Source organism: Nannobrachium achirus (assembly GCF_963921795.1).
Source record: "Nannobrachium achirus genome assembly, chromosome: 14".
Taxonomy (NCBI): Eukaryota; Metazoa; Chordata; class Actinopteri; order Myctophiformes; family Myctophidae; genus Nannobrachium; species Nannobrachium achirus.
Window position 1 is genome coordinate 2,573,665 of NC_137821.1, and position 22,295 is coordinate 2,595,959.

At 43.7% G+C, this 22,295-nt stretch overlaps 1 protein-coding gene across 5 annotated transcripts in view; it reads right to left on the bottom strand.

Moving 5' to 3' along the window:
- LOC308298553 (NACHT, LRR and PYD domains-containing protein 3-like) overlaps nt 1-21,992 on the bottom strand; it is a 57,856-nt gene extending 35,864 nt beyond the window's left edge. For 2 of the 5 annotated variants that reach the window (XM_080742188.1, XM_080742185.1), the window contains exons 1-5: nt 21,893-21,983; nt 18,463-18,540; nt 4,608-4,752; nt 2,541-2,633; nt 802-894 (exon numbers count right to left, since the gene is read on the bottom strand). In XM_080742188.1, coding sequence (XP_080598314.1) covers nt 802-894; nt 2,541-2,633; nt 4,608-4,735 — 314 coding nt within the window. In that variant the 5' untranslated portion in view covers nt 4,736-4,752; nt 18,463-18,540; nt 21,893-21,983. Of the gene's footprint in view, nt 1-801; nt 895-2,540; nt 2,634-4,607; nt 4,753-18,462; nt 18,544-21,892 lie in introns of all 5 variants that reach the window. The other 3 variants (XM_080742186.1, XM_080742187.1, XM_080742189.1) reach the window with 3 other exon arrangements.
- Nucleotides 21,993-22,295: the final 303 nt, after the last annotated feature.

A 22,295-nucleotide genomic window follows, 5' to 3' on the forward strand; every position in this document is an offset into this window, starting at 1 on the left:
GTGTGTGAGTGGCGCCGGAGCCTGTTTAACGAAAGGCCACTGTGTCCCCCCACTTTTGGTTGTCCCCCCACATGTGCAAATCGCTGTTGCTCGCATCGTGCCGCGGTCGCTCGGTAGAAGCAGCGTCTCCCTCACAGAGAGAGGGGGCGAGAGGGCTGAATTTATAGCTGAATAGGGTCAATCAGATTAGACCCATGACTCGGGTCCCCTCAGAGAGTGGGTGGGGGGGGGGGGGGGCAGTCACAGTGTGTGTGTGTGTGTGTGTGTGGGGGGGGGGGGGGGACATAGAGACTACCGAAATTTAACCGTCTGTCCTGCTCCCGCAAAATGGCACAATGTCCCGCCAATCAAAGACATGTAAAAAAAATATATAAGGATTTATTTTCACAATAGCGACCACCAACAGCTAACCTCCTAACCACGCGTCACCACCAAGAGGCGCTCGCTGTCAACAGGTTAGTTTCTCATGACGTTTATAGCTTACAGTTTTTTGCTCAATTTGCTGTCTTGTAATAATCAGTGGTGGAAAAAGTAGGCTACTCACATGTTTTACTTAAGTAAAAGTACCAATACTACCATGTAGAAATACTTCATAAGTAAAAGTTTGTAGTTCAAAATGTACTTGAGTATAAGTACATAAGTATTGTCATCAAAATATACTAGTTGCCTACTTTTGTACTGTAAAATACAAAAAAAAAAAATCTTTTTATCGTCATTTGCACATGTAACTTAGCATGAGATCGCATTGTCATGTTATAGTGTTAATGTTATATACAGTATTCTATATGAGGATTAACATACGTTGGTTCATCATTGAAGACAGGAGGATAATCTTTAGACCGGTCACTCTTCATAGACACACAGCTGGGTGTTGGAGACTCTGCTCTGTGACTTCTGGAATCATACAAATGTTTATACATGTATCAAGTGAATTGGGTTCTTCAATGTTGAAACAACAGGAAAAACTACAACAAATTGCAATAGAAACAGTAATAAAAAGTAGTTGTAAATGACATGTGACACCATGACTGACCAACATGACATAAGAATATAAGTAGAACAGAGAGCATATCTCCACCAGGCCGGGTTTGACTACAGTATCAGTCTTTGACCGATAGTTGAAGACTTATAGGCCAACATGTAAAGAGGGCAGGTATAGCGCCCCCATGAAAATATAAACATAATGCAGGGATTGGCTTCCTTGGCCTATTGGCAGTGTGCACAAGATATTTGGCTCTTTTCAATCTAGTCTAGACACACAGACAGACAGACAGACAGACAGACAGACAGACGGACGGACGGACGGACGGACGGACGGACGCATGGCCTTCAACCTGACAAAGATAACAATCAATCACTTCACACAGAACATTGACCAGTCGCTATGCCCCTCCTAAAGCCGTCCTTGTCCAATGCCAAGTTAGCAACAGGTTACTAACGCAGCTGACTTGGCAAGCTGCCATGGCGGCGCGCATCGGTGTACCGCGAGTCTGGCTGCTAGATAGAGATGGGATTTATGGTTCTTTGAAGTGAGCCGGATCTCTGAGATCCGTTCCTTTCAAAGAGCCGTTCAAAAGACTGGCTCATTTTAGTTATTGGTTACTTTGTAGATTTTGATTATGATTGCAAATCACTTCCACCCAAATAGGCCTATACATTTTGGCCATTGGATACATTTCTGGCATTTGAAAATAGGTGATCTACAAGCTCACAATGTGTCACGTTGCGATGCATTGTGAGCTTGTAGATCGGCTATTTGCAAATGATTTTTCTACATTTTACTCAGTGGAAAACCTGTGAAACAGGACATTCTGCATAATGAGTACGTTCTAATATTGGTACTTTAAGTACATTTTGATACCAATACTATTTTACTTTTACTCAAGTACATTAATAACATTCCAAACTTGATTGCAGTATTGATATGTTTACCTAAGTAAAGAAATGTAGTACTTTTCCCACCACTGTTCATTAGAAAGGAACGGCTCCCTACTGTGAACCGAAATCATATCATTCATTTCAAAGAGCCGTTCAAAAGACTCGATTCGTTCGCGAACGTCCCACCCACTCGCTCCGTGTCACAAACACTGAAACAAAAACAGAACGGATTACACTGACCTACACAAACCCACGGGAATAATTTAGGAGCACTTCATGAGAAAATATAACTGGTAACACTTGTTTACTGTATGTTAATCTGACTTTAGTATAGGCTATTGTTTTCTTCCTGGACGTGCGTTTGTGGCAGGTTTAACATGGGATTTTGACAGCTGGCTTCTCCTCCTCTGCACGCCGCCATGGCAGCTTGCCAAGGCACCCGCCTTAGTAACCTGTCGCTAACGTGGCATTGGGCAAGCACGGGTTTAGGAGGGGCATAGCGACTGGTCAATTGTTGTGTTTTGTACCACTTCATTCACAAACTGAAAACTAACTTAATAGTTAACAATTGAATACGAATGTCTTCTTTATCGCCATTTGCACACTTTGTCATGTTATAGTGTTAATGTTATATGCAGTATTCTATAGGAGGATTAACATACGTTGGTTCATCACTGAAGACAGGAGGTAGATATTTAGACCGGTCACTCTTCATAGACAGTAGGCTGGGTGTTGGAGACTCTGCTCTGTGACGTCTGGAATCATACAAATGTTTATACATTTATCATGTGAATTGGGCTCTTCAATGTTGAAACAACAGGAAATAGCAAAAGAAACTGTAAAAAGTAGTTTGTTGTACAGACAGACAGAGACAGACACTGTAGATGGATAAACAGTAGTAGGAAGAGGAAAGCTACATGATCAAGGCTGTGGGCCAACAACAACAAGGGAGATGGACCAATTGGGAGGCTGTAGTCAACAGGGTCATTACGTGGGCAGACATGTGGCGTATTCCCCAAGCGAGGCTGAGTTTCCTCATCAGGGCCACATACGATACCCTTCCCAGTCCCTGGAATCTACATGTGTGGTACGGGACAGAAGTGACCTGCAAGCTCTGTGATTCCCAGAACTCAAGCTTGCATCACATCCTGTCAGGCTGTAATGTAGCTTTGACAGCGTTCTGCGGAAACTAGCTGAAATCCTTGAGGTACGCAGAATGGAAGCAAACGGGGCCAGTCCGGGAACAGCACAGCAGTCAATCCAGTTTGTCAAGCAAGGGCGTAAGCCTCAGAGCAGCACTAAGATCCCACAGTCCCTCTTGTCAGCTGGAGGAGAGTGGAACATGAGGGCTGACCTAGACTGTCAGTTGAAGTTCCCACAAGAGATTACAACAACTTCTCTACGACCAGACATCGTGCTGTGGTCCCCCTCTACTAAGACAGTCATCATGGTAGAGCTGACGGTGCCTTGGGAGGAAGGGATGGAGGCTGCCTTCGAGAGAAAGAGGGACAAATACCCAGAGCTGGCAAGCGAGTGCTCAGAAGCAGGGTGGAGGGCCTTCACCTACCCAGTGGAAGTCGGGTGTAGAGGCTACACTGGAGTATCCACCCAGCGGCTCCTAAAGTCCCTTGGAATCAAAGGCTCCAAGCTGAAGAAGGCCCTCAAAGTCCTGGCAGAGGAGGCAGAACAAGGGAGCTTCTGGTTATGAATGATGCTGTGGTATGTGGTCAGGCCCACGCTTGACTCAGGGAGATGGACGTCCCTGCCATGCATAGTCCCTTGGGACTCATTCCACATACAAAAAAAACAATAAAACAGGGGACAGCTGGCTGCAGGGGGTGGCAGGGAGACGTCCCTGTCACTGCTCCACCACCCAGAGATGTTCCGGGATTAATGGAGCGAAACATCTGTGAAGGTTGCCCAGCAAGTATTCTTACTTGTGCTTAAATCTTCCTTGTCTACAGTGTATGCGTGAGTGTGCGAATGAATTAATGATCTGCAAATTAACCAGGTCACTAGCCTTGTGGTTAGAGTGTCCGCATGAGACTGGCAGGTCGGGGGTTCGATTCCCCGGCCAGGTCATAACAAAGACTGTAAAAATGGGACCCAATGCCTCCCTGTGTGTGTGTGTGTGTGTGTGTGTGTGTGTGTGTGTGTGTGTGTGTGTGTGTGTGTGTGTGTGTGTGTGTGTGTGTGTGTGTGTGTGTGTGTGTGTGTGTAAAGGCTCAGTGCAGATGTGATGAAATGTTTCCAATAAAGGATGCTGATAGTTAATGTCTTGTGTCCATAATGTTTGTACAGAACCAGACTGGGAACAGAACATGTAAATGACATGTGACACCATGACTGTCCAACATGACATGAGAATAAGTAGAACAGAGAGCATATCTCCACCAGGCCGGGTTGGCTGCAGTATCAGTCTTTGACCAATGATTCTAGACGTATAGGCCAAAATGTAAAGAGGGCTGGTATAGAAAGTTTAAACATAATGCAGGGATTGGCTTCCTCTGCCTATTGGCAGTGTGCACAAGATATTTGGCTCTGTCATTCTAGTAGTTTTCTAGATTAGCCACAGACACAGAGAGACAGACAAGCAGGCAAGCAGGCAGGCAGGTAGGTACGCACTAGGCAGACAGCGGAAGTCACAGTTTTGCACATGTAACTTAGTATGAGATCACTTTGTCATCTTATAGTGTTATATACAGTATTCTATAGGAGGATTAACATACGTTGGTTCATCATTGAAGACAGGAGGATAATCTTTAGACCGGTCACTCTTCATAGACACACAGCTGGGTGTTGGAGACTCTGCTCTGTGGATGTGATGTCTGTCAGCTTCCTCCTTCTTGCTCTCCATGTTGCTCTTTATTAAACCTGTCAATAAAATAGATCACAAAACACAACATTATCGATGCATGGCATTAACCACCAGCATCCTTTATGGTAGCCTTTCAACCATTTGCCCAGTGCCTTTGAACACACACTCATATCAATGTGACAAACATTGCCATAAGGTGATTATGAGATACATGAATGGTAAACTTGGAATAAGCCAAATATCACCAACATATCTTAATGCTGCACTGTAGATGCATTACCTCTACTAACCAGCAGGTGTCCTACAACACCACACAATGTCTCCATAGAAAAGCATGGAGACCACGAAGTCATGTGATGATCGATCGATCGATCGATCGATACCTTTATTATCCCACAGGGGAAATTCTGTTGCCCAGAGGCAGCACAGCAGTTAAGGTTACAAGTTACAGAGAATTAAGAAAAAGAAAACGAGTACTGTAGTATACAGTCCAAAGAGCAAGCACAAAAAAAGATAAATAAAACATAAATTGTGTCAAAAAAAGTGTCAAAAGCTATTGCAAAAAGAGAAGAAGAATATATACATAAAGTGACCACGAAACATTCAACGCTCATAAGTGACACGTCAGTACAGTAAACAGCAGAGCTGTGTGTGTGTGTGTGTGTGTGTGTGTGTGTGTGTGTGTGTGTGTGTGTGTGTGTGTGTGTGTGTGCGTGTGTGTGTGTGTGTGTGTGTGTGTGTGTGTGTGTGTGTGTGTGCGCGTGTGTGCGCGTGCCTGCATGCATGCATGCGTGCGTGCGTGTGTGTTACAGTACATGGAAGGAGGGTTCTAAACTGGATCAAACTTGTTCATTCACAATGTAAACCAAAAGTTGCAAATTGTGAAACCATGTATTTCCATAAAGCTCAACACCACACTGGCCTTATGACTAAGTATGAAATAGAGCAGGGGTTTTCAAAGTGGGTGAAGGGGCACCCTGGGGTGCCGTGACGGCAGTCCAGGGGTCAGGGCTGTATTAACCATTGGGCCGGTAGGGCCGTTGCCAGGGGCCCTTGGCTCTCAGGGGCCCTTGGGGGAACTGGGCCGCGTGGTCATTGACAATTTACTAAAATTAAATGTACTAGCCCTTACCCGTTCAAAGATATGAGCTCCAAAATGATGTGCAGTGTGTGGGTTATGGGATGTGCACTGTGCACACAGTATATGAGGGATGGAAAGTAACTTTAACTGGTGCTTGCATGATGTAGGAGCATCAATGTAAGAAACCCGTTTCGTTTAATGGCTACAGAGATACTGTCCCCCCCCCCCCCCCCCCCCCCCAGCCCACCCGCCCGCCCGCCCACACACACACACACACTCCCCCCCCCCGTGTGTGTGTGTGTGTGTTTGTGTGTGATTGTGCATGGCCTGAACAACAGCGCCCCTCCCTTAACATGTGTGGTCACAAAAGGTACTGTAGGCTAAATGGATATAGATACAGCATAAAAATGCCAATATACAGCATACGATTTGTGAAAGTGACAAACGGGCTTCACAGTTATGTTAGGTGTGTTCATATGCTAATGGTGATGCGATTTCAGATCAATTGCTCCAGCCACTGAGGAGAAACGCTGTTTCAGACAGACAGACAGACACTCACTCAGACAGACAGACAGACAGACAGACACTCACTCAGACATTTGCAAAATTAGATATGTTAATTCAAAATCAAATGTGTGGGCCCCTCCTCTGTTGTATACAGGTGCTTTCTTGGCCCGCAGGTGATCATCATGGCTTAAAATCCGAGCTGGGTAGTGCGTGTCGGGAGGGAGGGGGGGTTAAAATGATACATTTAGTATCATTTTAAACTTGAAGTACAAAGTTATTTTCAGTCAGTTCTAAACAAAATGGCTGTTATCTCGCTTTCCTTACAACATAATCGCTAAAATATGCTATAAATATAAGGTGCTGGGAGTGAAAATTAGGAATATAATAATGTAGGGGTGCCTCGGATGAAAAAAAAAATTTATAGGGGTGCCCCGAGCCAAAAAAGTTTGGGAACGCCTGAAATAGAGCACTGATTTATGATGAAAAAAAGAAAAAGAAACATAAAAAGATGAAATAGTGCTCTGTCTGCTACATAGTTTGATGATAACATCACATCACTACCACAAGAGAGTGAGCCACGCAAACGCGCGCACACACACACACACACACACACACACACACACACACACACACACACACACACACACACACACACACACACACACACACACACAAGTCTACACAACATTTTAATCATTTTAATACAAGTGTGAGACTGAGTCTAACGTGTGTGCTGAGAGAGAGTTGTTATTGTCCTATTGATCAAAACATTTAGGCTATCATACTTCCTAACTTCAGTTTAACCATTGAGACAGAAGGGCTTAAAGTGCTCAGAAAAGGTTGAGAACTGTTGCTCCAATAATAATAAATAAATATAGCTGCAAGCAGCGATAAAGTGGCCAAGGCAGAAAAAGCAGGAAAGCAAAAAGGCATCAAGGGAACGCAAAGAAGACATCAAAGAAAAACTAGAAGCAGTGTTCTTCCGAACAGGACTCCGGCAGGTCAGGTAGGTTTTTTTTGGCCTAGTGGTGACTCTATAATAGGCCAAAGTGAATGTTAACATCAACTCAACCCGATGTGGGGTTTGAACCGACAACCATCCGTATACCAGGCACAGGCACTGACCACTACACTACGGCAGTCACACATAATGGACCTGTCATTTAAAAAAGAAAAAGAAAAGAAAAAAGAAAAATTTTCAAGTAATGTACTTGACGCCTTCTTTCAAAATGATATAGCGCCCCCCTTTGGCCAATTGGGGTAAGATTGGTTTCAGTGATATTTGGACTTACCCTCTACAGTAGTTCATCATGAAAATGTTACTTTGCATGTATGTTTTAGAGGCAGAAGAATAATTTGCATAAAACTTGCAATATTCATTGAATTATTAAAAAAGCATGTTTAAATTTAAAAAAAATCCGATCTGACAGATCTTTAGATATTGGTCCAAAGTTCATGTAAAAAAAGTTCCGTGCACGTGACGCAAAAGTTCCGGAATAAAAGCGAGTTTAAGTGTTTTACAAACTGCTCAAAATGGCAGAAAATCTAAGGACGGAGCGTACTTAACAAAGACACGGATGGCTTCCGCTTGAGTCAAGGCACGCGTGTAACCAAGTTGCATGTCTTTAAACAAAATGAGGCATGACTTATGCCCCTTTAAAGTTTGAGTTTTCAAACGCTTCGTATAGCGCCCCCCTTTGGCCAATTCGAGTAAGATTGCTTTCAGTGATATTTGGACTAACCCTCGACATATTTGCCAAATGCCATGAACGTGTCACTTTGCATGTATGATTTAGAGGCAGAAGAATAATTTGCATAAAACTGCAACATTGAGTGAATTATTAAAAAATAATGTTTCGCTTTAAAAGAAATCCGGCCGCTGTGCGATGACCGCATTGGTCCAAAGTTCATGTAAAAAAAGGTTTTGCGCACGTTACGCGAAAATCCCAGGAGGAGATAGATTTTGACTGTTTTTCATATAATTCAAAATTGTGGGAGAAGTAAAGGTCAGAGGTCAAAAGTCAGAGCATAAAAGTTGTTTGGCATGAGGAGACGCATAAGTGTATACAGGTTTCATTGCTGTACCTGAAACAGGGCATGAGCTACACCAGTTCAAAGTTGGCATTGTTCAAAGGCTTCCTACAGCGCCACCCTTTGGCCGATTGTTGCGAGCTTCGCGTTTTAGCCATTTGGCATAGTCCTCTGCCATACTGCCGAGTTTCGTAAAAAGCGACTGCACGATCTAGCCGCTAGAGAAAAAGTGGCGGAAGAAGGAGATGAAGTCCAATAACAATGAGTGGCCAAGGCATTGCCACTTCGTGGCCTTGGCCACTAATAATAGTCCATGTGAGACAAGTGAAGTGAACTTTGAACATGGTTTTTTTCAACTATCTGATTAGAACCATGGTGTTTGCATAAGGGCTGACCCAAACACCTGTACAGTGCACTCTCCATTCAATGCCAAGGGATTCAAACTGGAAAACAAAGTATTTGAATATTGTTCACTGTGTTTACAGTGAGGAGCGTTCCTAACCCTGTCAGGAAGCCAGATGTGGGAAGATTAACTTCAGCCTACAATTCCCATGTCCGCCCTGCATTCTCACTGACTTAAAGGGATATTTCATATACTTAGGCTTTTGTGAACAGTGAACACCCAGACAGCTTTTAAGCTGCTTGATTCAGTATTAAGATATTTGTTATTTGGTATACATTGTATCAGACACGCCCCCTTCCTATACAAACTCCATTAACTATGACTTTTGGAAAATTAAACAATTTTAATACAACAAAATAATTATAATACATGAAAAAAAATGAAAAATAAAAAAAATAAAACATGTCCATATCCAGAGGGCAGTATGACTTACCCATTTAAAATGGGAAAGGCAGACAGACAGGCAGACATTCCCCACTGACTTCACATGAACGCGCGCCTTTGTGAGTCAGAAAGGGCACAGTGGATTGGAACTGGGCCAAAGACCAGTATCACATTACCAACTTCCCTGCAGAGCTCACATGATTTACAGTCACCCAGTTGGACTGAGAGCAGGGGGAATAATCACGGCATCGTCGACATCGGCATGCGTGTGATGCCTGTCCTGATCATCCCTGAAGCGATGCCCGGTGCCCTGCATGCTCAGTCACTGTGCTCAGTCAGAGCTGCAGACTTCTAGTTCACTAACCATAACAACATGAACAAGGGTTTAAAGCATCATGCCATCAACAACCACCAGTATACAGAAGGTGGTAGGAGTCGAGTGAACTCTGAGCAAGGACAGCCAGCCACTCCAAGCTGTGCACCACATGTTAGAGCACATAAATACATCCTCCAACCCTGCAACCACACTATGAGAGTCCCTCTCTCCCTCTGTCTCCAATCATTAAACACGGGGTTTTATATTAGCTGGAATCAACATGAGTCACTCACAGTCCCCTGGAGCATGGAGCCCCCCCACACACACACACACACCCACCAGTGGCGAATTAAGAATCCCCGGGCCCTGGCGCTTCTCCAAATCAAAGGGCCTCCCCCGCCACCCCCTGCCCCGACCCGACCGATCTATCTCCACACAACCTCAACCTTTTATTTTTTTAAATGAATGTCCAATTACACCATATGACAGTGTCACACAAATGTAGGAAAAGTGGACGATCTACAAGCCCACACCGCTTGTAGATCGGGCCGCACGCAGTGACAGAGTCTGGGAGGGGAGAATAGTCCGGCGCGGATACAGTAGCCTTCATTCAAGTTCTCTGAAGTTAAGGGTACTTATAGGGGATGGGAGGGAAGAGAACGGTGTGTGTTGTTACCCAGAACAACATGTCGATGATGCTACTTTCGAAACGTTTTTGAAAGTTGAGGTGATTGAATGTGTCTTATAAATGTTGAACCAACGTAAAGTATCAACAACAACCTTGTATCTCATATTGTGTCCAATGTGTGGAGCGTAAACAAGTGCACACAGAGGCGGAAACATAGGGGGCGCTTGGGAGCTCGAGCGTACAGTTATGAGAGCCCATTGATTTTTCGCCGACAATTCCTAGCACTCAGTCGTTTTCACAAGTTCGTCACAAACTGGCCAAACTGCATTCCTGGCACTCGGCCGATATCACACGTTGGCTTTGTCCCTTTCAATTTGAGCAGTGCGTCACCCAGCGTCAAAGCCCGCCTCCACATCCTGGCTGTATGCAAAGGCTGTATGTCTGTGTGATGTATGTAGCTCTCAAGCTCTGTTATAGGCTACTGTAGCCTAGGCTACCCCCACCTCCAAAATAATAGTTTGATATTTTAATAGCAGCAAATTCAATGTAGTGATGAAAACTGCTGATTTATCACCCACAGATTTTTCTCAACGGTTTTCATTTTATTTTCTCATGCCAATAAAGCTCATTTGAATGTAATGTAATAGATTAAACTGAGATAAGGGGCGGGGTCAAAAACGAGCACCCAGCTTAATATTGAAACTTCAACGTCCCTGAGTGCACACAAAGTGTTAAGTTCTGCTGCTGTTCTGGGAGTATGCCACAGTGCCACTCCCACAGACCACAAGACACACTGTAATGTTGCTGTGGCACAGGCCTCTTAGAGAGAGAGGGAGGGAGGGAGTGAGAGAGAGAGCAAGCATGTACAAACATAGACATCAAAGCCTTGAGCCCCTGCCCTTTTATCCGTCTGTAGAAAGTGTCCTCTCTCTCCAGACCATGAATGCAGTTTTTACTATGGTGAAAGAAATGCAAATGCCCCCTCTTTCCATGCCATACCTGAAGGCAGCATTCAAGAGAATTGCCTTGTCCCCTGAACTTGAATGCAGGCATGCAGCATCTTATACTGAAAGAATTGCCCTCTCTGTGTAGAAATCCATGCTGTACACATCTCCAGTAGGCCTATTCACTTGATTATGCTTAGTTCATTGTGGTATCAAGCTATTTTCCATATTTCCACCAAAACGCCCTTTTAGAAATTTCAGCCCCTGCCTCTCTAACATTCTCTGAACGTCCCTGAGAGAGAGAGACAACATGTTGCAACCAGAGAGCAGGGGAAGAGTTTTGCCAAGAATGACGGTTATGCAATGCAGCTGTTTTGTTATACTGTAATAGTCTTCACTAGGCAGTTTTCACAACGCATGCAGGGACAACGTCTTTAGTCTGTAGTTGACAGAAGCATTTATAGACTGACTCATGAGTCTAGTTTTCTCTCATCTGGAAGAAGTTCTGCACAAAGTCTGTTTTATGTTTGAAGAGATTCCAGAGGTTTTGGTTTTGACTCAAGACCACGCGAACGCATACGCGCGCACACACACACACACACACACACACACACACACACACACACACACACACACACACACACACACACACACACACACACACACACACACACACACACACACACACACACACACACACACACACACACACATTCCTGACTGATACATCTAGCAGGATATGTCTATCAGACATATCCAACATACTTTTTTGGTGGTGAGCAAACAATAGTTCCAACCAAGCTAATCATCATCACAGTTCTCTTGCTGCTAAACCCATTTAGAGCTTTTACACCCTGGGAACTCCTCTATGATTTCATTTAGAATGAATCATTGAATCAATGGACTTTTGGTGTTACAGAAAAGTTTAATGAAAACAAGTTTACTTTAAGTGACATAAAAGTTCTCAGAAAACTTTAGACGTAGAACAATAGTCTGTTTGCCTTTAGAAACCACACCAACTATCCATTCATCCATCTTCAACCGCTTATCCGGAATCGGGTCACTGGGGTAACAGCATATACAACGTATACAAATGTTCCCAGTTTATCCACTCCCTCTGGGGGATCCTGAGGTGTTCCCAGGACAGTGTAGAGATGTAATCCTTCCATCTGGTCTCTGGTCTGCCTCGGGTGTCCTCCCAGTGGACTTGGACTGCACAATCCATCCGTTTCCTGCTGAGAACCCTGGCCTCAGATTTAGAGATGCTGATCCTCATTCCGGCTGCTGTACACTCGGCTGCGAACCGATCCAGTGAGAGCTGAAGGTCTCGGACCGATGGCGCCATCAGGACCAAGTCATCCACAAAAAGCAGTGAAGCAACCCTTAGCTCACCAAGCCTTATACCTTCTCCACCACCACTTCACCTCAAGATCCTGTCCATGAATATCACAAACAGGATAGGTGACAAGGCGCAGCCCTGGAGGAGGCCAACCCCAGCCGAAAAAGAATCCAACTTATTACCGAGCACACAGACACAACTGGAGGCCGGGCGTCTGGAAAAACTGATGGAACGCTGCCAGTCAAAGTGACTATTGGCCAATCACAGCACGTATTTTCCTGGACTTATCAATTCAATTCAACAGAGCTTTATTGGCATCATGTTTCCATCCAGTTGCTGATGTTGCACGGCTCAGCTGTTCTGAGAGGCTGTGTACGAAAAGACCTCTGATTGGCCTACCAACTACCGTTTCTGACGCACATAGAAGCGATGCAGATTCCCTCGTCCTCCGGTGCATCTGCCCCAGAGTGCCTCTATGAGCAGCCCACTACTTAGGAAGTGATCAGATGACCTGCAGTACACCTGCAGTCCACTAGGAAGTGATCAGATGACCTGCAGTACACCTGCAGTCCACTAGGAAGTGATCAGATGACCTGCAGTACACCTGCAGTCCACTAGGAAGTGATCAGATGACCTGCAGTACACCTGCAGTCCACTAGGAAGTGAACAGATGACCTGCAGTACACCTGCAGTCCACTAGGAAGTGATCAGATGACCTGCAGTACACCTGCAGTCCACTAGGAGGAAGTGAACAGATGACCTGCAGTACACCTGCAGCCCACTAGGAGGAAGTGAACAGATGACCTGCAGTACACCTGCAGTCCACTAGGAGGAAGTGAACAGATGACCTGCAGTACACCTGCAGTCCACTAGGAGGAAGTGAACAGATGACCTGCAGTACACCTGCAGTCCACTAGGAGGAAGTGAACAGATGACCTGCAGTACACCTGCAGTCCACTAGGAGGAAGTGAACAGATGACCTGCAGTACACCTGCAGTCCACTAGGAGGAAGTGAACAGATGACCTGCAGTACACCTGCAGTCCACCAGGAGGAAGGGAACAGATGACCTGCAGTACACCTGCAGTCCACCAGGAGGAAGGGAACAGATGACCTGCAGTACACCTGCAGTCCACTAGGAGGAAGGGAACAGATGACCTGCAGTACACCTGCAGTCCACCAGGAGGAAGGGAACAGATGACCTGCAGTACACCTGCAGTCCACTAGGAGGAAGTGAACAGATGACCTGCAGTACACCTGCAGTCCACCAGGAGGAAGGGAACAGATGACCTGCAGTACACCTGCAGTCCACTAGGAGGAAGTGAACAGATGACCTGCAGTACACCTGCAGTCCACCAGGAGGAAGGGAACAGATATTGATTGAAGCAGCAGAAAAGGGAAACAGCGCCGCCCTGGAGGAGGGGGCACGAATAAGGTGAACAGAGTGACCTCCAAAACTGCTTCTTTCACTTCTGCCCATAGGGGGCGCCACAAAAGTAAACAGCTGCACCATCTGTAATTCCCCTTTTTCCCGCAGCTTCCTCCAGTCCTGACAGCTGAGCCCCATGAAAAATAGACCTGGTGGAGTTGTGCCCTCTGAGGAGCACCTCTCTTGTTAACTACACTACACTACACTGTTAACTACACTATTACTACTGTATGTGAATATGTGAGTTTCTGGGTTTTAAATTTGATAGATATTTTCTTTCTACTAACTATTGTCAGACGTTTCCAAAACAAAATGTCCGTCTTCTCTTTTCTCTGTCTCTTTTCTCTCTCTCTTCTTCACTCACCATCCATCTATGTTTATTCGTTCTCTCGCTTCACCAACGTGGAGAGAAAAAAAAACAAAACAAACTAAAAGATTGTCTTCCTCTGCTCTGTGAGATTCAGGCCTCCTACAGTGTCTCCCTACAGCTTTTCTATTGTCTGTATCAAATCAGGATAACATTGGGAATGCATGGACTTTCCTCTATAAAAAAATAACAACAGCTTGTTTGTTGTTAGCTGGCACAGGAGTTTATTATAGTTCCTGCCTTGTTACAAATCAACAAAAGTCAGACTGAAACTAAAAGCTTTTCCTAAATGATAAAGACTCTTAAGACCCACTGACTGAATTGAACCGTTATTCTCCCCTAGAAAAAACCCTGCACTGCATGGGGGGAATTGATAGGGTTTATTCCAGCATGGAAAATAGAAAAGTCCCTTCACATGGGGGAATGAGAAAAGGAGAAATCAACTTGAAACCAAAATTACTTGAAACATGAAATTAAAAGAGTAGTCAACATGGATCATACTTTCAGGTCTGATTGATTGGTTGAATATTTTACTAGAGGTTTGCATAGGAAACGGTACAGGACAGTACAGTTCACTGGTACAAGGTCAACTAAAAGGATACAAGACCACAAGAAAGCTTTTGGGCTTGTTTATGAAGTAAATCAAAGTGGATCAAAAACTACATATTCTTAATTATGGTTAATATGCATCCACATAATTAATTTGTTGTTACACGCTCCATTTTGTTGCGTTTGGCTGTACAATGGCAAGCAAAGTGTTAGGCCTAAGTAGGCCTACATATATTGGCTGTTATAGGTCTGTATATGTACAAGATGACACATACAAGACGTTGTGCCGACTTACGTTAATATACACGCACATATGTTAGGCAAGAATGAACAAGCGCATTTTATGTAAGTGTAACTGGACAAACAGCTTAGGGTCATTCTCACCTTTGAGCCTATTCGTGGCTCTTTTCAATGTAATGATTGACAGACATGACCAATATAAGTAACACTGAATGTATGTTTAAGGGGTGTGTCTCACCGGCAAGCTGACCGGTGGGAGCTCAGTCCGCTGCTGTCTGTCTCTGTGCCTAATAAAACTGATGGAAGAACCTGATTACCTGCCTGCGCCTCTCGTCTCTCGTCTCTCCAGCACAAGGCTAAGAACTATGCACAGCAACTTCGTACTTATGAATTCAGTCTAATATTTGTGTCAGAACTCTCCGATGATGTAGTGTTCACAATACACTACATTTACATGGGGGTGAGGTTGATGATGTCATCATGTCAGTAGAAAACAACATAATAACTATCCTTCACAGTCAACACATCAGACGTGGGTCTCAAAGTAGGGTCTGGGGAATTAATATTACTTCAAAATCAGTTTAACCACTTTAATCCTAAATCGGTGAAAATTAATCTAACATGTTATTGTGAGCTTGTAGACAAGATGAATTCATGATTCCCTCAGGATCTCTGAACCAGTTTATCCAGCCAGGATTGTCCTTGAAAACCCTTGTTTACAGTATTGTGTGTTGTGTGCACAGAAGCACGTGTTCCTGTTGCCAGAATTTGGGGGAGAAATAAGCAACCAGGTCTATGAAAACTAGCCCAAGAGAGGCGATATTTGAAAATAGCCGATCTACAGCTAATGGGCTAGCTCAGAGTCAGACAGACAGAGACATGGCTGTCTGACATGTCGTGATGTGACGCTTTGTGAGTTTGTAGATTCTTTACAACAAAAATAGTGTATGAGGGGCGGTTAATTGGGTCAAAAAACCCGACCCACAAACTACCAATATATATTTACAATATATTTACAGAAAAGAAGAAAAAGAAAACAAGGCCAAGGTTGCTTATAATAATCAGACATGGCAACTAGTCATGTAATTAATTAAAAACCGGACCGAACCGGTAATACCGGATTTTGACCACTTGGGGGCGCAGATAGAAGCGGACCCATTTATGGTGCCGATTTAGCCATAAATTATAACTCTTGTAGAGCAATTTTACGGAGTCCTCATAATCAACAGCCACCTGTTATTTTATATACATCTATATGGATCTTCTCAGTGAGATGTCTCCTGTTTGTACTATTACTGCTTCTGTGGAATGGGGAAAATGCTCTCGTGTTTGTGTTTGCTCTGCTGTACAGAGAACCAGTGGATTGTGTAAAAAACAGTGAATTGGGATTGCTTGTAGATCGGCTACCTTTTGTTTTGGTCGTAGAAGGACGTGCCGCCCCTCTATGGATACGGGAGGGCAAGGCACAGGCGTCCGCGGACCCGGCGGACCACCCAAGGGACGGCGCCGCCACGAAAACGCTATAATCAATGAAACAGCTATATACTGTATGCGAGCGCATCGCTCCTTCCCTTAGCAAGCGACGCGTAGAGTTTCTAAACTCGCATACTGTATCCAGATAGCATACATGCTAGGCTAGCTTGCTTCCTCCGTGTTGTAGTTGAGGCTGTTGAGCCAATAAAGGTTATTTGACCATGTTCACCCCGACGTTAATCGTCGCTATTGTTGTAAAGACGCAATGAAGACCTGTGTGGCTTCTAACACGTTGTCCAATGTCCACCACCACATCTATAAACAATAGCGCGTGTATCCAGTTGTGATTGAATGAAGGAGGAGGCGGGTCACTGCCACAGCAGCCCTAGACTTCGAGCAGTCAGCTGTCAACAACAGTAGCAGATCTGCGCTCCACTAGACTCACTCAGTAGAATTCACAAACATAATGAATACAATACAGAATGAATTTAATGCTGTCGGAAAATACATGTGACGCCGCCAGCATACGTTTACATGTGTAAGATATATTTTAATTTGATATTTTTCTTTTTTCCCTCCCCAACTCGGTTTAGTCGGTATTCATAAACTGAACCGGTATCATCAAGTAAACCGGATCGAACCGGTAAAATCGGAAACCGTCACAACGCTAATGGCAACACTGTCCTTGCTGGAGCAGCCTATAATATACCGTAATGTGTGTTTTGACTTCAAAGGGAGAGCCACATATTATTTACAGTACAGTATGCATGCACAGCAGTGCTACACGCACACACACTTTGCAATAAGCAAGGTAACACATCAGTACATCAACATCAATACATCAAATGAAAAGAAATAGTAGGCATATCTAAGAAAACAGGTAGACCACCTATTCAGTAATAGGTGCATTCAGCTGGGTTAAGCTGAAACCGAAGTTCCCCCTTGGGATAAGCTAGGTAAGTAAAATAATAACTTCATAAAAAAAAACATATAAATGCTACGTAAAATACATGTATGGTCATTGAGGGTAGGCAAGTGTGGAGTCTCAAGAGGTGAGTCTTCAGACCACAGTGGAAGCTAGGGAGTGAGTCTGCTGTTCTAAGTGTGCCAGGGTTTTTAGCGAGGGTTCTGTCAGCATCCCTGTGTTGGCTGATCTGAGTGAACGGGTGGGGTTGTAGGGTTCAATCAGGCTTTGGAGGTATGGAGGTTCCATTTGGCTGCTTTGAAGGTTAGTCAACATCAGTGTTTTGTATTCTGTGCGGGCCGCAACCGGGAGCCAATGGAGGTAGCAGAGAAGGGGGGAGACGTGTGAGAATTTTGGCTGGTTGAAGACCAGTCGTGCTGCGGAATTTTGGATCAGTTGGAGAGGTTTAAGTGCACATGCCGGGAGACCAGTGAGGCGAGAGTTACAGTTATCAAGTTTTGATCTGACAGATGTCTGGATGAGGAGCTGGGCTGACTCCAGTGTGAGGAAGGGTCTGATTCTACGGATGTTATAGAGTGTTATAGATGTTATAGAGTGTGAACCTACAGGTTCACAAGATGAAGAAAGCGTCACAATAGAAGAGTTCCTTCTTCTTTCGTGGTACTTTGTATGAACAAGTGACAATGAGGTAAAATGGACGCTCTGCGAACAGACTATGGCCTACCACAACTCTACATCATTAATGAACACACATTTGAGTGTGAAGCACGCCACAGAAGTGGCAGAGAAAGGAGGGAGAGTGAGTGCATTGTCCAGCCGCGGCATCATAAAAAATGTCATACCTCAATTCTTATGCCTAATACCTACATAGGTATATTTTTAAATGCAGCAACAGTGAAAACAGCACATTATAGGTAAACCGTGCTCTTATTTGACATTCCACAGAACAGAAGACTGCGCTCTGGCCACGTTCAGGTGTTTAGACAGATAGCCCATCTGGGGTTGAGTTTATAGACGTTCAGGTGTTAAGACAGATATCTGGGGTTGAGTTTATAGACGTTCAGGTGTTAAGACAGACATCTGGGGTTGTGTTTAGCGGGGCAAGCCTTAGTGTCAACGTGTGCAATACAAACTCATTCTCACTCAACTTACCTTAGATTAAAGCTTTAATCCTTTGTGTCAAATGGAGACCAGAATTGTTGTTGTCCCGCCTCTACACTGGAAATGACACTCCTGTGGGAGTAAGGGGAGGGGGGGAGAGAGAGAGAGAGAGAGCAAATTAATCTAGGCTTTTCTGCACTAGTGTTCATTAGCCCTAAATCATTAGATGATCGCTTGTCACCCTGAGGCGTCTTACTAGTATTAAAATGCATTTTCCTTGGTCTCTAGAGAGTGTGCATACAAAGTTTATATTACGATTTTTGGATCTTTTTTTTTAGATTTGAAGTTTTAGATTTGTTTTATATTGTAATCAGCAAAATAATTCAGTGTTTTAATGGCACCTGTCTTTATCATGCTGCAAGTTGAATAAACATAAACAGAAAAAAGACAAAATAATGTGTGCTGAATACTACTAGCACCCACACGTCAAATAGAGTAGTAACGCCTGAATACTAGCGTCCACACATCAGAGTAGTACTGTCTGAAAACCAGCACCCACACATAGGGATGGAGCTCGTAATCTTTTATTGATAATGAGCACCTTATTGATCCTGCTTATTGAACCAGGCTTTTATCCAGCCCACTGTTGAGTGTTTTCTAATATTGTGTGTAAAAATGTGAGACACATTCTGAACAGAACTGGTATCTTTCATTATTGTCCAGTTGTTGTGATTGTGAGTTTGTGGCTGACCACCATCTATGAAGATAACAATAATTAACAAAAGTTAAAAATATACATATTTTGCTTATCATAAAAACAACCATTCATTAATGTACAATATGTGTTAAATGGCTTAATATTGGAATACTGTAATCATTTCTTGATCGCCACTTGTCCTGATTGTTTCATCCACAATTTTACAATGTATGCATTTAGCAGACGCTCTTAATCCAGAGCGACAATAAGTAAGGTAATACATCAAAACAATAAGCAAGCTAAACACACATCAAATAGAGTAGTGCAGCATGAATACCATTTTACTTTATCATGCATAACCTTGTGTTGTCATTGCTTACTGTAAATCACTGATTTAGAGTGTCTGAGTGATAAATGCCTGAATGGTAATATTTGTAGTTAATGCCCTACTTGATCACAAACATTGTCACACAAAAATCGCAGATCTGCAAATTCAAGCTTGTATTCAGCTTGCAGATCTGAAAAGGAATAGTTTTAGTCCATGGGCCAGAGCCCAGAATTTCTGGTGATTCTGGTGGCACATTCTAATGATGATTTTTATGTTCCCACATGCCCATGGTATCATTTAAGCCCCGCTAGCACTCCCAGCTTGGTTGCTTTCTACCTGTTACCACCACTTTTATATGAGAAATAACCCCCCCCCCCATATGGATGATCCCTGATGTCATCAATATTAAGGGCATATAAGGGACAAGGACGGATTTCATACAAATAATACAAATCCACACCCTAAAGAAAACTTCACCCCACTCAAGCTCACTGGAGTGAAGTCATTGCGACCGTCAGGTCGCAGTTAAGCCCTTTGCACACAGGCGCGTTTAACCGCACGGATAAAACGGACAATATAATTTTTTGAAAAGAAAACAATGATTCTCTATGACCTCATGCACACCGGCTCTGAATTAGCCGTGCGACGAGTGGCTGCCGCCGTGCGTTTTTTTCTCGATCGAACCCAGTTCGATACGTGCGTCTTGTCGCATGCGGTAAAAAACTCATCACTCCTTTTATGACTCCTTTTTGGATCCGCAGCGCCGATTCCACACAGCCTTGCACACCAAATCCAATGCGTTTTATTCATACAGCAAACGGAAGAAATGCAACTGTCCTGTGTGCAAAGGGCTTTACTCTCAAAACCTACACCAGCTGTCAGTCATTCTGTCAGTCTGTCACACGTCACACTTTGCCCTTCTCATATCTCCACGACCGTTGCCCCCATCTATGCCAAATTTTGCACACACACACACTCCTTGCCTGCCAAACCACAACCTCCACCCATCAATTCTCACATGGCCCTCTTCTAGCGCCACCATGAGTGTTGTTTCTTGTTTAAACAGACTGTGAAGACAAATTTCCCTTCAGGGACAATAAAGATTATTATTATGAGGCCAATTCTTGCAAAACACATTTTTGGACACTGCTCCTACAAACTTTGCCCTAAAATCACACAAATCGGTACACAGTATGTCTACACTCATCTCATCAACATGGATCTGTCCCATATAGCGCCACCATCAGGCCGATTTTTTCAAACACTTTTTAGGACACTGCTCCTACACATTTTGCTCTAAAACCAGTAAGACTCCCTAATCGGGAGATAAGCGACCGTCAGGTCGCAGCGTGATTTTAGGCCAAAATGTGTAAAAGTGTGGGAAAATGTGTATGTAAAAATCGGCCTGATGGTGGCGCTATATATATATATATATTATGGGACAGATGCATGTTGATGAGATGAGTGTAGCCATACTGTGTACCGATTTGCGTGATTTTAGGGCAAAATCTGTAGGAGCAGTGTCCAAAAATGTGTTTGAGAAAATGTGCCTGATGGTGGCGCTATATGGGACAGATCCATGTTGATGACATGATTGACATCAGTGTAGAGCAAGTGTGTACCGATTTGCGTGATTTTAGGGCAAAATGTGTAGGAGCAGTGTCCAAAAATGTGTTTTTCAAGAATCGGCCTCATGGTGGCGCTAGAAGAGGGCCATGTGAGAATTGATGGGTGGAGGTTGTGGTTTGGCAGGCAAGGGGTATGTGTGCAAAATTTGGCATGGATCGGGGCAACGGTTGCGGAGATATGAGCAGGGCAAAAGTGTGACGTGTGACGGAGGGACAGACAGACAGACAGCCGGTGGAGGTTTTGGTAGGACACTGCTCCTACACATTTTGCTCTAAAATCACGCTGCGACCTGACGGTCGCTTATCTCCCGATTAGGGAGTCTTACTGGTGTACTTAGCTCAGTGGAGCAACAACACTGTGTGTGTGTGTGTGTGTGTGTGTGTGTGTGTGTGTGTGTGTGTGTGTGTGTGTGTGTGTGTGTGTGTGTGTGTGTGTGTGGTGACACAAGGTTAACTGAGGTGAATGTGTAGTGAAACCTTGTATGTCCTTCTATGTTATGTACTAAAAAAGCATCAAATAAAATACCATAAATACTGTCATACAAAATATAAGATTATTGATTTATGAAAATAAAGTATGAAATATAAAGATACAAGGTTTCTGCCCGACATTGAACATATGGAACTTATTATCGCAACACTCGCCCCTTTCCCCCGTATAATGGAAGTGAATGGTACATCTGTAATATGTAACAGTCAGAGATGGTTATAAACCCCCAAAGTCCCCCCTCAAAAAACAGCATTATTATTGATTATTAATATAACATTAGGAGGAAGATGATGTTTTTTTAAAGTATTTCATTCTACAGTTATAATAAAAACTCTTACCTTACATTAACTTAAGATAGTCCTTGTGTGTTGCTGTGTAATGATCTCTCAGTGAATGTGCTGTTGTGTTAAAATGGTTCCTCCCTCCCTGCTGTGTAGAATAGACTCTCATAAAACAATCCCTGAATCCCCCTATTACAGTCCATGGAAGACTGGGAGGGGAGGGAGGGAGTTCTACGGTTTCTTGTAAATGGTGTGACTTAGGGGAATGTGGTCTGGTAGGACTATGACACCTATTGGTTATTACAGGTATTGCATCTAGTATATCTATCTAAGGCAGTGGTTCTCAACATGAACGTGATTTTTATTTAATTTTGTATTCATTTAGAAAAACAAATATTGTATTTTATTTTAATGTTTTAATTTATTTATTTATTTACTTACTTATTTATTTGGGGGGGTC